This window comes from Vanessa cardui, chromosome 12 (genome assembly GCF_905220365.1).
Source record: "Vanessa cardui chromosome 12, ilVanCard2.1, whole genome shotgun sequence".
Classification (NCBI taxonomy): Eukaryota; Metazoa; Arthropoda; class Insecta; order Lepidoptera; family Nymphalidae; genus Vanessa; species Vanessa cardui.
Genome location: NC_061134.1, coordinates 4,037,279 through 4,055,189, shown reverse-complemented (window position 1 = coordinate 4,055,189; position 17,911 = coordinate 4,037,279). Strand labels below are relative to the sequence as shown.

At 33.0% G+C, this 17,911-nt stretch overlaps 1 protein-coding gene across 5 annotated transcripts in view; it reads right to left on the bottom strand.

Annotated features, from left to right (window-relative positions):
- LOC124534445 (inositol hexakisphosphate kinase 3) overlaps window positions 1–17,911 on the bottom strand; it is a 36,242-nt gene that overhangs the window by 8,965 nt on the left and 9,366 nt on the right. For 2 of the 5 annotated variants that reach the window (XM_047110329.1, XM_047110331.1), the window contains exon 1: window positions 906–1,041. Coding sequence is in view for 3 of the 5 variants with exons in the window: in XM_047110327.1 (XP_046966283.1) it covers window positions 906–1,040 (135 nt within the window). In the remaining 2 variants the exon portion in view is untranslated. Of the gene's footprint in view, window positions 1–905; window positions 1,074–13,300; window positions 13,671–14,904; window positions 14,982–17,911 lie in introns of those variants that run through there. The other 3 variants (XM_047110327.1, XM_047110326.1, XM_047110328.1) reach the window with 3 other exon arrangements.

Genomic DNA, 17,911 nt, shown 5'->3' with positions numbered 1-17,911 from the left:
AAGAAAAATAAGCAATGTATTGCAATATTTACTTATTCGTAATACATGTATTTTAAGAACAAATACATAGTATGAATGCAATGATTCGATTCGTTACTGACGTGACTTATTATTTGCGAATCGATAAGACAAACTGTTTTATTGTTCATTTCCCAGTAATTAAGAATTCATTATTAAAATACTAACACACAAATAAAGTTTATTTAAAATTAAAATATATGGATTATTGTAACAGCCTAGCACCACTTATTACACCACTTAATACCCCTGTGTGAATTTACTTCAATACTTAGTGCTGTACTACATCATAAAATAAAATCATAAAATATATAAATACAACAATTCATGCTTCTAGAAAAACTACATAAGTTGTCAAGCAGTCGATTAGTCAGTCACTCAGCGAGCGTTAGAATTTTATTAAGTTGATAACAATTTCACTGTGTCAGGGTCTACAACGAAACCGTTCCAATTCTGGCAAAATACTAATTTTATACATACACACATTTAAAAAAACTAGTGTGTATAATTTGAAATGAACTATAAATATATATACGTTAAAAACAACATACGTGTAATGCAATCAGTCGTCACAATATTCATGATTGCGAAAAATATTTTGTCTAGATATTTAATAATGTATTGATATAGTCTTTAGAATGTTATAGAGATACTCGCCTTATAAATAAGTGGTACATTTCGTAAAATAATTATTTTATCAAAGTCAAAGCTCAAATGTTTAATCAATATAATTACATGTATGCATTACATTTTAATGAAAAAAAAATACGAGTCGAATTCAGAACACTTTTTTTGAAGTCGCTTAATAATTGTTATTATCTTAAATAGTCACTTACTACCTCATTTTTACGCGATGGGATGATAATGCTCATTATACTAGTACTCACCTGATTGTGGAGGGGCAGCACGTCGACCTCGTGTCCATCGTCGGGCGAGAGCGTGTGCGCGACGGGCTGGGCACGCTTGCGGTCCAGCGCACGCCGCTCCGGCTCCCCCATGCCCCAGCCGAGCGAGTACACCATTACTTCAGCCGAGCCACCGCCGCCGCTGTCCACCTGCAATCAAACAAAAACATTATTAAAAAAAGTTGCTCAAGGAAGCACCACTGACGCGCACATTACGTACTCTCAATGCGATAGCAGACAGAGTTGATTTGTTTTGTTGCAGTATGAGTGAACTCACAATAATTGCTGCTTGGAATATATCATATACAATTTAGTATTATATATATTATTATAACATGGATAGATGTATTAAATTTGTTTTTTTAAAGTACTGTAATATCGAATTGGGGCACAATCCTGTAATGATATGTATACAGTGTGGCATTTAATAAATAAATAAATTATATTCATTTACATATTCTTTAAACTTCGTCCTTATCTAACTTAAATTCATACATATGGTAAATTTGGTTCAATTTTTGTAGATATGCTGATGCTATTTTGCGCACAGAATATACCTTCTTATATGTAATTATTATTTCAGAAAACTGAACACGATCCATAACAAATTGTGAAAATTTAAAATTGAATGCATAAAATATGAGAACTACCGAAGCTAATAAACTTATGTTATGGTTTATAATACACAACTGCGTTGACCGATCAGTGATTAGTAACGAATGGCTGAGCAGATATAATATATATTTTAGGTATAAAAGAGAGGGTTTTGAACGCGCAGATTGCGCGATTAACATAAGTTAATAGTTGATTTGGCGTTGCTTTTTACTTATTCTCTTGCATTATAAAGCGAACTTCAGGCTGGCCAATTGAAAATCGTATTTTAATGTACGATTGCATGGTATTCTTAGATAACTTGAACAAATACATTTTATATAAATCTTAACACAAACATATTTTAATACAATCCCTTGGAAAGCGTTCTAGTTATATACGTTCGTATATCAGGAAATAATATTTCACAGTGTCTAGATTTATCCAAGTGTGATCAATTACGACCGCTGATAGTCCATTTTTTTTAACAATATATCATCTGATTTCGGAAATGATACACATAACGATCTATAGTTTCTGGACGAGTGCCGAACCGCGCCCTACAATAGTGATGGCTCTAAAATAGATGAAAACATTGATTAATTAACAAGCATGCCTTATCTTGATAAACGAGAGACAATCAACGGGATGGTCGTTATGTAACATCGGTTCGGCTGCGTATGTGATCAAATACAATGAAAAACATGACATTGTAATATATTTACTTCGTACGTGATAAAAAGTCATGAGAGTGTACTTTAGGTACCTACATTAATCACCTGATATCGGGAATAATTTACATCACCAAAAGTTCGAGGTATCGTTGATTTTTGTCATCGTTGTCATCGTGGATTTTACAAATAAATACATTTGAACTCAAGTGATTTTTTGCCCCTTCTACATCATAATAAACTTAATTTTTTTCTGATATTGGTAGCAAGTTACCAAAACCTGTAGACATTGGCGCTGTCAGAAATATTAACCAGACCCTAACATTTGCCATTGACGAAGCTTTGAAACTGAAGTGTTAAGCTCCTTGTGCCTGAACCTGGCTGATTCATTCTTCCAATCGGAACACAACAATAAATGCTGTTTGGTGGAAAACTATCTAATGAGATGGTGATACCTACTACCTACACAGAGGAGCCCTACCACCAAGTAACTGACGATTGAAATAAAACCCTTTGTGTCTTAAGTTAAACTAACGGCAAATTTAATTCGACTATATCAACCCATAAATTTATAAAGTTACGATTCACATCAAAAGTTAACGAAGAGGACTTTCCACTGGTTATTTTAGGTTTTATGAACCTTTCACTTGTAGAAAAGGTCTTTGCCCTACACGATATCTAGATAAAGTCACACTAATTACAACTGCACTCTAGATTGTTCCGATTGTAAATATAAACAAAACAATATACGACATGGCGCCAATCATTACTATCAATGTTTATTTATTATCACGAACGAATACGACTTAAATACTTAAATCAATATTAGAACTATCTTAAATACATACATATAGCGATAATTCTAATTATAATGTAAACACAAATCATCGGCGTAGCCAGACTTCGATTGTGGGAAAGTATTCCAAATTTCAACAGAGAAGCTATCAATAAATTGGTTTGTTCGTAATTTAGTTGAAATGGTACGAACGTTCACGTCATCCCTTTGTCATTTTGGTGAAAATTTAATCTTGCCTGCCTAATAGAGTCTTGCCTACCCCTTCCCTTACCTGCTTACGCCCACGGCACGAGTCGAGAGTTATTAGACTTCGTATATGACGGACTAATTAACTAATTAAACTATAATTTATAGTTGAGTCATTGTTAATGATTGATTTATTGTTTTATAAACAAGTACATATTCTTTTTACACTGTGGATTTATACTTAATTTAAACAGCTGAAGGTAAATGAGCTATCAAGTTTTATAAATTTCACGCAGACAAAGCCTCTCTTCGTCGTATGATATAAAAGTAGAAAATTACATTTATATAGACTTAATTTATGCTTCATTGTATTTATATACAAACTTATATGATAACAATACCGCCTTACATTGTAACATTTCAATTATAATCTCAGACGTTCACACGCGAGTCACATTTAAAAACAATACGAATATAAGTAATTAAAAATTAACGGGCCAATAACCGACTACACAAACTTAACACAACTTGCATGTTGCGTCAGACACATGCGAAAATTTTGTCTAATTAATAACATAACAAAGTACGAAAGAAATGTTTTATATAAGTAAATATTAAATGACGCAAGACGAGAGAGAATTGCGCGACTATATTTATCATCACAATTTATAAACGCACATCAACTGTTCAATAAAGTGTTTTTCAGTACTTGTTTAACAGATTCAGCCGATAACTAGTTCCATTCGACCGTAAGCCAGGTCAGGGAACCGGGCTGGGTGACCGGCGTGCACTGCCGTACGGCAGGCGACCGACCAGTTATTATAAAAAAGGGAACTTTTCGACCCGAGGCGGTCACGTCTGCACGCAAGGGTATTTAAGTACAATTCACTAAATTGATTCAAACCTTATTACGTGTCATTGACACTATGAATTTGAAACGATAAACACCACTTCGATACGTTCACAATCACCAATTTTAACCTTCGATATAAATAGATAACGGACAGATGTACCCTTATGTAGTTTGTTTACGACCAGAAGTCGAAAATATCGACAATTCTATTTTAAGCTGTCTATTAAAAGCAAGAATTACAATAATAAGGTTATTATAATAACAGCCGCAAATACGGATTGACGTTTGAGATCTATCAACATATGCCTGTGACGTAGGCAGACGTCTATATATGCACGGATGTTACGTAGTCACGAGTGCGTGGCGACTCGAGACTGGGCCGCAGCGTCACCAAATTAGAAGCGAACCCGTGAACAGATCTGCTCTCTAAAGTTTTATTTGTGACGCGAAGCCTCGCCTTCAATTTTCGCTTACCGTCATCTCAGCAAAACAAATAACTCCATGACATCGACACGTCATAACAAATAACAGTATAAACAGAAATAGATTTGAAATTTATATTGCACTGCCAATAATAAATACAATAACTTGCCAACTTCAAAAGAAAAAAAACAACATATGTTCTCAAAAAGAAAGTAGAGGATTTTAAATACAAAGTTTTATCGACGCAATCAATCTTAACCTACATACATGTGAGACCATTTACGTCGCGAAAAATTTAAGTCGCTTTCAAAATTCTATTGATTCACTAGAAACCACGTTCTGCAAATCCTTTTAGCTAAAGGAAAGCGTCATTTGATTCATGATAATAACATAAACTAAAAGAATAATATTAGATTACATTATGTACATGCCTTTACGAACACAATATGTATATTTATCTCAGAGAACCGCAAATGTTTGAATATTATTAGATAGTAGCAACTGGTCACGTACTTGTGTACAGCCAACGAAAACCGGTTTCATTTAGACCATCAAATGTAGTTTCGACGAATGAACTTATCGTCCTCTACAGCTATGAAGTAATTAATAATTTCACAACTTTATAAAGTTTACGCAAAATTAATTCTAATTAAAACTAGAAACGAATAAAAATATCGACTAACGCTATCGATGCTTGTAAATGAGTACTATAATATTATCCTCGTCCACTATTCTGATAATTTTAAATATAAAAACAAATAAACAATGATTACATTAATTGTATTCATTGTAGTGGATATTACTAAATAAATATTTTCTTCCGTTGTAGATGTGAACGTTTTGTAAACGCAGAATTTTAAACATACCAATTTCCCACTACACTCGACGCTGCTAATAAATTGATTATACTAACGCTTAGTAAACCAAACGTAGGCTAAATCTAGCATCATTTAGACAGGTAAAACTAGCAACACTGCAACAACTTTCTTTTTATCTATTCTCATAGATATATCTCATTATTATTGCGAAAGTAGCTCTGATTGTGGATGGAATTTGGTATGAAGCAAACTTGAACTCGAAAATCGATATTCAGAACAATTCATTAAAGTAAACTCCATTCGATACTATTTTAAGTAAATAAATAATCATATAAAATTGGATGGACTTTTGATACTTATGTTACATAAGTGTTTTATCGATTAAAGATTGTTTTATTGTGCAATTGTGTGTGTGTAAGTGGTAGACATTGACTTATTTAACATTAACAATAAGATCCGTCTTGCACCTAATGCGACTTTGTACATTCCAATCATTTATTATGTACCAACCAACGTCACGTTGTATAACAATATATTTTATTATTTTAGCGCTATAAAGTATAAGTAATTGAGTAAGAGTTATTATTATTTATATCAGTTAAACGACGACTATATTTCCATTTAAAAACGATCATTATTATAAATATATTTTATTTTGATTTTATACTGTATAAATAAGGAAAATGCAAGTGATATTATCTTTTAGGATAGTGTATCTAGCCCAAAAAAGCGAAAAATATGTAACAAGAAAAATATAAACGCCGAGCACTCAAAACACCTAAATATTAATCAGGACAATGTATGCGAAAGTAACAGTCTGTTTGTATCATCACGATTAAACCACTGAAGCGATCATAATGAAATTTGACAAATAGGTAGCCTGGGACATGTGTGCTGACATAAGAATAATAATTACAGGCCTTTGGATAAAATTTACAAAGTCAAACAGCGGATGTTTTGTGGGACAAAGCAAGAATACTGGGGGTCGATACAAGTTAACAACTTACCCAATCACAAACATTAACGTCTGTACAAACAGATGCGCAATAAATCCACGCTGATAACGAAACAAAGGATCTAGCTAAATGGTATATCAAGGACTGATACTATTAACACAACAGTTATTTTAGTAAGCACACTCATTCAAATACATTTTATGCAACATTTTCTTTAGCTAGAAAAATAGAGTTTAATCTATTCCAGCGATCTTTCTTTACGCGTGATTTTCTAAGAATTCCGAAATTATTTGTCATCTGAAACGACGGTCATACCAACGTTTACGAAACATTGCACAAGTTGGGACAATTTCTTGGCGTTAGATCAAATGTAACTGGATCATCGCGATATGATTATTAGACATTCCGAGCTGTTAAGTTCCATGAAATACATTTCGCTACGTGTTAAATTTAATTATATAACTGCTGCCACGTGTAAAGCAGAGTTTTATTATTAGATAAGAACCACCACCGAATTTAAAAATTAAGATGTTATGTCACTTATGCCTGTACTTGCCTTGTACAGCAGTATTAAATCTTGGTGTTAAGCAGTAGCATAAGTATACCAAATAATACGAGCTTGCAACAAAGCGTCAAGACCAAGTAGAAATATATTTAATTCTGAACAAAACAGAACATAGTTACAGTGCGTATCCTCTATACGAACATTGAAAGATTTATTCTCCGCTTACAACCATATTGAAAGTCAGATTGATCAAGGACATCGGTGCCGAGTAAAATGTCGGACGATACTGAGCGAAAATGAAGTGAATGTTGTTTTATGTAGTAAGTCGTTCTAAAGGTATAAAATTGTTATGTATCTCTTTATACAATAATTTCAGTTACTGCTCTGCGCTGTAAACATAAAAAAAAACCTTCCACAAACAAAATTCTCGACATTCAAAATATTTCGGTGGAACTCATTGACATATTGCGTGCAGACAGCTTATTTACGATAACTCTGGCATTTCGAGACAGTAAATTAAAGATCTTAAATATTTGGCTTCGATATTTTTAGATACATTTAAAAGTTAACCCAATACACTATGTACGTAATTCTCGCAACTTAATACCTTGACCTATTTGTGTTACATGAGAGATACGAGCGACTAATTCAAGATAAGCAAGTACAAAAAGCGTCATAGTTAGAACCAAATTAAAAAAAAAAACCGGCTAGCCTCAAATTAATTAACGTTGAAATGATAATTAAAGCTCATAAAATTTTCGTCAATGTTAACGTGTTGAACTAAGGTGTGTAAACATGGAAATAGGTTAACACTAGGTCAATAGGTCGAGAGCGCTGACAACTGCCGTGCATTTACAAAATCGCACTTTGTTAAAAAAAGCTAGCTTACAGCAGAAATAAATATAATAGAAATAATTCAAATATAGTAGAAACCTTCGACAACGCTACCTCGACTTAGCATTTCAAACTTTCACGTACCATCGAAGTACTGAACGTCCGAACTAATATTATAAATGCGAAAGTGACTTTATTTATTCGTAAGTTGGATACGCTTTCATCTCTTAACTACTCAACCGATTATCATGATTTTCTTATAGACGTTGTCAGGGTGAAACATGTAGGTAGTAGTAGTGCTAAGGGTCAGGTATAGGTTAGACTAGCTCTTAGGTATTAGGTTGGTACAACCAAAAAAGACATAACTAAAGAAATCTTTTTTAACACATCTTCCGAATCCTTAGGAATAACAGTTTTATGCGGAAAAGCAGTCTTCACCACGGATCAGAGAAGCGTTTCAATATAACACTTCCATGTTTGCTCTCCTCGTGGCTCCGAGAGAACTAAAACTAGAGCTAGCCTAACCTAATACTGACTACAAGACCCCTAGCACTACTACTACCTACATATTTCCCGGGAGGAAAGCACAAGGCGGGAATAGTATTTTGTTGGATTAATTATTTTGAAAGTTAATTTACCTATTGTTTTAAACACCTATACATTGATGAGTGAAATAAATTAACGATAATAATGTATAAACTACGATACGGTATTTCCCCCCTTACAAATAAACGATAATGAGGGAGGTATTTATAGAAGTATATTTATAAAATTAGCCGATAAAATTAATACATGAGTCGTACACAAACAACATTTACTACATGACTAAAGCTTTTGTTTATGAGTGAGATTAAGGTATTATCATTAATCTTTCGCAATACTTTGCTTAGTTTGGTCCAGAGACGCTTAAAATGTTGTAAATTGAGAAGTAAATCAATAAGTAACAGTGAATGACCCACTTCTGAGCAAAGGTCTCATCTGTCAAGGAGAAGGATAAAGAGGTTAATCACCAACCCGATATACATACGGAATAACGACTTCAAAATTTATGAAGGTTTCCTGACGATCTACCTTCATCACATAAGATTAATTTTAAACACACAAGAAATTTCGAACAAGAAAAACTTCCTAGAATTTAATCGAATCTTTAATCAGGAACTTCTATCGAGTTCCAAGTGTTCCAACAGCCGAGATAGGCTAGATCTGAAAACGAAAAATTTAAATAAGGAATTCTTCGTACCATCTCGAGCAAGCACCGAATTTTTTCGTCCTTATTTTGTTTGTGTTTGCAATTCTACCTCTCGGAGGTAAAAGATAATATTAATGAACATCCGCCTCATGCGTACCTATAAACCCGCAGTGGAGGAGCACGGTGGCATGGGCTCCTCGATAGGACGGTTTATACGTTCATACATTACATACTAAGATCTTTTGAGTAGAAGAACAAATATCATTATGACTGGCAATACAAATATCATTACAAATAATAAATAACATTTTATCATATCACATTAACATAAACCTACCAAACGAAATATTGGTATTAAGGACACGATTCTTTTAAAAATAATATTTTCCTAATGTATTAGAATGTTTAGAGCACATGAGAAAGAAACGACTGCCAAGTATTGACTCATAATTTTCATTCATGCTAAAAACGTATTCAATTGAATAGTATTTCGGTAAAGCACGCAAAAACAAAACATAAATTCTAAAACTGCGCAAATCCACAAACATCGTATACCGTAATCATTTATTATTACAGTTTACGACGTAGTAATACGTAGATTTACACTATCCCGATACCATTCTAAAAATCGTTGTTACGATCATTTCTATTACTTAATGATATTTAATTACTTTCATTTTAAAACTACCCGCTTCTAAAAGATATCAAACCACAACAATTACTAAATCCCATGCGTAAAATAAGGATTTAGAGCATCTGGACCGACAAATCACGGATTATTGAGCTGTATCTTAAATAACTATATAACATGTCCACATAATAAATATAATCTGATCCAAATCATTTCAGTGTGAAACTGAAAAGCAAACAAAATTAACTCGTAACAGTATACATTTATATTTTTTTATATACAGGCTGGCGGACGGGCAAAGGGTGGTATCTGATCAATACCGCTCATACTCATTGATGCCGTAAGAAATATTAACCATGCCTTATATAGCCAAATAAGCGATATGGTACTTGTAGTTTAACTCAGTCACTTTCCCTTCAAATCAGATGACAACAACTGTTTGGCGATAAAATAAAGTGGGTGGTTGAAACCTGGCCCTGTCGGGCTCGCACAAAGCCCTACCACTAAGTAAATGTATATTAGTAAGATTGTGATTACGTAAACGACTTGCGTCAATAAAATAACGATTCATAGAAAATCTATACAATATCCATTTTTCCTTAGTAACAAAAAATCCAGTTAAGCACTAACATAATAATAATAAACCATGATTAAAGTTAAACAAACTTGTTACGTAAGCTTGGGGTATTACCATATTTCGTTACAAATAATATTTTCCATTACAAAGTTTGATGTAAATATTGATGTGATAAACTAACCATAAATAAAAACAGTAGGTATTCATAAAACCGTTTTTATAACGTAGAGTAGTACAAAAACCTTGTTGTTTTGCTTAAGCAAATACTACATTGATTTTAACGACAGTTTGTATAGTGTACAGCTTTCAACCAGAGCCAAATCACATCTTATCTAATGAGCGAGTAACTTATCTCAATGTCAAGTAGAAAAAAAAGTCCCGAACTCGCTTCTTTTAATATATATTTTTACCTTGAGCTTGAACTCTGTTCGGAATAAGCCGATGCTCGCAGTAAAAAACTATGACATAATGGTGTGGTGGCACGTTCTTTGATACTACCTCGAGTACAACACAACGCTTACATATTCCAATCTAGTGCATAGCAACTGCAAGACTCTCGATTGCAACGTCGTTTTCAAGGCAGGTTGATGAATAAATCAGCCTTCGGTAAGCCCCGCGACTAGTTATGAAAACCGGCTCTAACCTAGTTTTTAGGTTAGATTTGCATACATTATCAATTCGATCTTTAAACAATAGATTTGATTACAGAAGATTCTTCTTAAACAAATTTATGACCTTCACGGTTATATATATAAAAAATAGGCATTTAATTGTTCTTAACCTCAATACCCTTGACGCTTTGCATTTTAAATATGCACGTAACAATTTGAACGTTCAGCCAGTTTGCAATTTTGATTACAACTCATACCTACCCAACTAGTTACGAGTTGGAAGTCACAACATTTGTCATCTTTCGCTTGCTCATCACTTATATTGATTATTGCTCGACGTGTTTTCTGCTTAGCGTAAAATGGAATTTGGCAAATGATTAGATTCGGTTGTCAGTTGCCAATGAGGCTTTACTTGTACTGACGGATCGTTGGTAAAGATGTTTAAATAGTCGATAATATTCATGAATGAAATGAATCTGTTTTACTTTTCCGGAATCACATGAACTAACAAGCGATACATAACATCAATAGTCACACATTTGTAAGATCACGCAATATAGCACGTGGTCCTCTATGATGCCAAATGTGTCTCGACCCAAATTATAGCGGTGGATATATTAGAGCAAGTATTATCGGTGGCAACCCTTAGAAGTATACTTGTACGTCTAATTTATTAACAATGTTGAATGGAGCTCTGTGTCATATAACATATAACGTACTAAGTCTTTTCAAGGACTTTTACTTGTTCATCATTGGGGAGAACCTTGTCATATATTTATCATAAACGTGCTTCTAATGTAACACGTATTTACGGATGTAAATACACACGTAGAACGATAAAAACAGTTACTACATGAGCACCTATCAGGAAATAAGCTTGTATCCTCGTGGTTACGGAATCACAGCTGAACAACACTGTTAACGATGGAATATTCCACGGAGCTTTCTAGAAATCCTCGACCAGGCATCTTACGAAACAGCGTAATGTTTTGTTCGGCCACATAACGCAGGTCAGGTCTGCATCGTGACTTTCACTGCTGAGGCATTGTGAATCAAAATGGCACAGCGGAGCAAAACAGTCATGACCTTACGCTTGGTACCATTCAGCAAAGTTCATATCGTCGTCTCCGTTTAATCGATGAGAATATTTTTATCGTGGAGTTTCAATAGAATCTATTAAGTGTAGAAGACAATCGATTCTATAAATACGATATCGGAAACCACGCGATTGTTTCTGAATATCAATTATCCAGACAAAAGCCTTGAATAGAATGAAACGGAGCGGGTCAATGAGTTCGATGTATAACAAATTTTATCTCATTCACCTTAGCCACTTCCGCAGGTATCAGGGTTGCATTAAGGTAAAGTCGGTACTCGAGTGTCTACGTAACGAACAACCAGTTACAATCAATTTAGTAGCATTCTTACAATATGCCGGAAACCTATAGTCATTTGGCACAAATGATAAAATTAAAATAAGAATATCGTTAATACAAGAACTTCTTCCTGGAATATACATATGCTTAGCCAAAGTAATGATTTGTATAAATAGAACAGAGTTTTACCTGAAATATAACCTACACTTCTAAAAATTGTTCCAAAAAACGTATGAAACAAGAGGCAAAAATGCAGCGTTGATTGCAAACAGCCATGCCCTAAAAACGATTGGGTGTGATAATCACGATTGATAACCTTGAACAAATACTAGAACAATGTATTGCATTATTGTTGTCAAGTTATTTGTTAGGTAGTAACAAAGAGGACGCGTTGGAAACTAGCTGTCTGGTCGAGTGACAAACAATTGCAGACATAAAAGGATGAGTAAACAGTTTCACGCAAACTGTGGCCTTGTAAACGGAGTTATTGTGTTCACATAACAAATCACGCTAGATTAAAAGTTTTCCGAGATTAGTTTACAGATGGTTTAGCTAATCGAGACACGTTTACACGCGTCTCTTTCAGATAAACGAAAAATATAAAATGATGTAACAGTAAACAACAAAATTCTTTTCAAATATGTGTGAGTTAAAATTTAACAATATTTAAAAAATGACTAGAACTATTGCTACATATTCTAACTATGTTATATTTATTGTACTTGATTTTTTTCTCTCGAACAATTATGATCGATAATATTTCACAAACAATAGTTACAATGATCGAACAATAAATGTGAGTAATACTCGTAAAATGTATCACGTATTTTATTGTATTTCTTTGTAATTTTATTGCATTCAATAAAATAGCCATAATAATTATCAATATATGTACAAAGTAACATAACAATGTAAGTACGTATAACATTGTGATAAATTATATAAATCTCTCTTTGGATTTACGAAAAAAAAACAACATAAAAACAATATGAAATCTCCGTGCACGTGTACAAATAAGTGTGTATTTGAAATTCAAATTAAATTCGAAATGTATGCGTAGATAAGAGGCGAAGTCAGTCAGCAGCGCGTGTGACGTGGTAGCAGACCGTCGAAATCGTACGATATTATCAACAATCAAACACTCCGATCTGCGCACATATGTATAACTACACGGACACACGGAAGAAAATAACAATGTAAAACAATATCTGAAAACGCTCGCTTACAATATAAAAATATAAAAAAACGTATATATTTTTATATGGAAAAACAACAAACAATATTAAAATAACAATCTCAATATCAAAAACATCAGACATAAGAAAATCACAGCGAATTCATTCATGACATCATAACTCACTTGACTATAAACTTCCTTGAGCCCGTTCGTGGTGAAATCCCAAACTGGAACACGTTCGCGACGAAATTGTCCGTTTCTATCAAAAGCACAAGCACTGCAACTAACAGAATATTGCTCAATACAGGAATCAAACTAGGTAGTGTCGAGCGATACAATACACTTCGTAACAATAGTTCGAAACGTTCACGTTCACAAGTAAATACACGGGCAATTTAAAACGAGTTTCTCTTTTAAATTCTTAATATGCATGAAATGAAAGAACTCAAAAATAAAAATTACAATACGTAACGTAGAGCACTTGTTTCCCTTGGCGTTGCGCACTAGTGACTGAGACGAGTCGCGAACCACGAATCAATGTCGGTGCAGCTGTGTGGTGTGGCGTGTCTGTGAGCCGCGACGCACACAGGCGCGCGAGCCACACTCGCCCGCACCGGGGCAAACCGACGGCCAGCGATACCGTCTCATCTTTAAACGCACCCTGGACCGATATTACTGTGTCGTCCCTTAAACGACGTGAATGAACCCGATGACCCCAAAATATCTTCCACCTTATTTACTTTTTGTTTCGCTTTAGTATCTCAACGCATAAAATAACTGCCTTAAACACGTAGCGACCAGTTGGGCTGATTTCTGATTTAACTACTTAGAAGTAAAGTTTGAATTCAAAGGGCCATACAAAATATAGCATACGTTATTTTATTGATCTTGGAGACAAACTGTACTGATAAATATAAAACATTTAAATACAAAAGTTAAGAAAAAATAGTTTCTCATATTACGCTAATACAAATAATAAAGTCAAAAATAAATTTATTTTGTGTTTTTTCAAGTAAGTCACCCTTTTGATATATACAAGTATAGTAGCAACCAGCTTAAAAATATATAGAGTATATGACTTAAAATTTACTCATAGTAAAGTATCCACCATTGGCAAACCTTACATTTTAAGTTGGTGGTTCATATTCTGATATTGTATTAAATATGTTTATTTATTCGAATTTAAATATTACAGCCTAAATCGTTTAACAATAAATTAATAAAGCAAAAGCAATTTATTTTATTACAAGATATAGGAACTTGTAAACACTTAATAGTCATCATACTAATATTTTTATTTTTTAGTTTTATCGAATTCTGATTATATACCTATATTTAGTGGTTATATTGTAATATGACGTAAAGCAAATTATAAAATAGATTATGAATTCGGGATTACGAGAGATTATTGTGTTTTATTGTATTGAGGTGGTTATTAATATTTAAAAAAAAATATGATAATAATGAAAGATTTGTCACCGTGTATCGTAAGTACGATAACAATCTCGAATTATATCTCTAGATTTAAATAACATGATACACATACTTATAAAAAGTTAAAAAATGATTTTCCATAGAGATTAAACACAATCATTATTTATTTTTAACTTTTCTTTGAAGTTCTATAACATAACAATTAGCAAATCGTTCCGATGACGTCACAAAAGATTGTAGATATAAAATAGGAAAAAAAGATAACACAGTTTACAAAACGAAGCATATCAGATTTAAATAAACTGTAATTTTGGTAAGAAAGCTATTTTATATAGAATTCTTGAAGATCGTACCTCAGCTATATCAGTGTCGAGTGGTTCGGTCGCAAAGCCGACCTCCGAACGAGTCGGCAGAGACGTGCGCCGCGCACCTGAGAGCAACATCGTTTGACATCAGCCACTGTTAGCACTATGCAACGTACAGATATATCGATAAGATAAGCCCGCTGGATGTGCTAAACTGCAATTAACCACGATAATTCTATAACTCCTTATTTACAACGTATTGATTGATGACTCCACACATAATACAAAAGAATTGTTCAGTATTAAAAATCACGGATGTTATATTAATATTATAAATGTTGAAATAAATCTGTCTGTCTGACCAAACCGCTGCACCGAATTTTGAATGTTGAAATTTGGTATGAAGCAAACTTGGACTTAAAAAAAGGACATAGGCTAGTTTTATGCCTAACACATGACATCCAACACCCGAAAACGCGAGCAAGCCGCGGGCGACTACTAGTATTAAATAAAGTCGACTTATAATATTCTAGTCTATTTGTACAATTCTGTATACGTACGGGTCTTACAAACAGACAACACGTGTCTAAGATTTACTTTATGGGAATTTGATTAAGTTCCTTTGTAAATCAGAGACATTAAAAAACACACACACACGTGCAAAATAGATTACAACGCAAATAACAAATGTGAAAACAATAAACGTAATACTGACGCTCTATTTAAAGACAAACCCAATCGACCGAAGAAGTTTCACTCTGATAAAACTAATGATTTTTTTTGTTGTTTGATATCATTTAAAACAACAGCGCTTAACCTTCACCTTATCAAAGGAAATCCAAATTTGAAAACGCGTGCCCAACTAAACCTAGCTTATCATTGCGATATGAAATAAATTAATGTTTTATATATTATTCTTATCGTTACGATTCGAATAATCATCAATATTTTAAAAACAAAACTTCTAATCCATTTTTATATGCTTTGATTATTGATGTTTACGTGAACGATGCCTGAGGAAAACGTTTACACGATAACTAATGAGTAAATACGGTTATAACACATTAAAATATCAAAATTAATAAGTGTCAAATCCTCGTACCAAATTTCGACGCATGTTATTGGCACGGAGCCAAAGATTTTGCTCTGGTGCTAATTAAAGTATACCCATGCTGCGAATGACCCATTCTTAACATGTATGAGAATGAAATTGCAGAGACGACTGACGATCACTTAGTTTAAAGACAATAATTTCCAAAAAGTGACACCAGGCAAAAATTTATCGTAAGTTATTAAAGTATTATAACTTATTGATTGATTGATTGGTTGATTGATTGATTGGCTTCCAATAATATATCACACCACTCTATACTCAGGAGATGATGAAATGTGGTATTTTTAAATTCCACATAACACCTTTAGTATGGCAAATAAAATAAAATATGATTATATCACATATCATATAATTCGTCGAAAACTGATCGTCTACGAGTAAACAATTTCATTAAAATGAACGTATTCTAACTGTTTATTGCATATAGACGAAGTTGTAATATCAAGAACGTTGACCTGAAATTCTTTTCGACAAAATTTAATGTTATTACTTTTCGACTTACATAAAATTAAAACTGAGTTTAATATACATATTTTTTGTTGTTGTAACTTAAATTTAAATATTTTCAATCGTCGATAGCCGTAATAATTTCAAATTGTTTCAATTGAAGACTTAAGACTTATTTTAAATCAAAATGACGATCATACGATAAAATATTAATCATCGTACATTACAGTCATAGAGAACTTCAAGCATATGATTCAGCGGCAGAGTTAAAATAATATTAAACTATAGATAACGTTCACGTTCCACGTGCGACCGAAATAATTGAAGGTTAGTTATAATAGAAAACATTAACGACGGATATATTAAAATACATGCAGATCAGCTATTCGATATTAATTCAAGTCAAAATACGACTTAAGTATTTTGTTATTAATGAACGTGATTACGAAATAGAGACATTGAATATATGAGATTTAGTCTAATTCAAATAGTTTCAGTAACATAATTTTCCATTAATAAATCGTATTACTTCTTTATATATACCTATTATATTTTTTATTTGAAATTCTTTGAATTTTGAATTATTTGAATTTCTTGCTTCATGATGCAAGAAAATTTCACTCACACTAATATTAACTATAGGATTATCTAATTAGTATTACAAATATTATAAACTATTAAATAATTTAGTATTTATAAATTGTAATGCGAGTAGATTACGATATATATTCCAACCCGCAACTTTGCTATTAGTTATTTCAGTGCAATTATAACATTAGGTTTCAATTGCAAATAAAAGTCAAGTAACAGACAAACTTACTCATTTTATATTCCAATGGCAGGAGTAAAGATAAATAAACAACTATGACCTGGAATTGACGTGACATCATTGGTCGACTTCTAAAAAAATAGTCTATGGTTCGTGAAAAAAAATAGCGTTCCAAATATCGACAAAGTTGCTATCGGAACATTGAAATTAAAATTCAAGTGGATGTAACTAGTTAAGTGAAATAGGGTCGTGTTACAATTAAAGACACGTTAATTAAAGTTTTTTTCGTCACTAAAATACTGCATGATGTGACAAAATTTAAATGTCTATCACCGCGGTTCATAACGGAAAAGACATCTAACCTTTTGCATGTTTTATACGCTATTCTCCATTTCCGTCGTGAGTAGGAGTGAAAAATGTCACCTTACATAAGAACATTTTATTTTTAAAGAATAAGATCGCTCCCTGATAAATACATTACAAAAAATATATTTCAAAGATCACCTTCAAACGTTTTTGAAATTCAAGTTTTTTGAGCTTGCAACATTACATTAATATTTCTTTTGGATTTCCATGTTACAGTCAATTTGGGGTCGGCGCAGCATGTCTTTCCCCCATTCTTATCCATTATTCATCATCTGATCGTTCATATTCACCTCTCTCATATCTGTCCTCACACTCTCCATTCATATTTTCTTAGGTCGTCCTCTTCCCCTCTCTCGCTC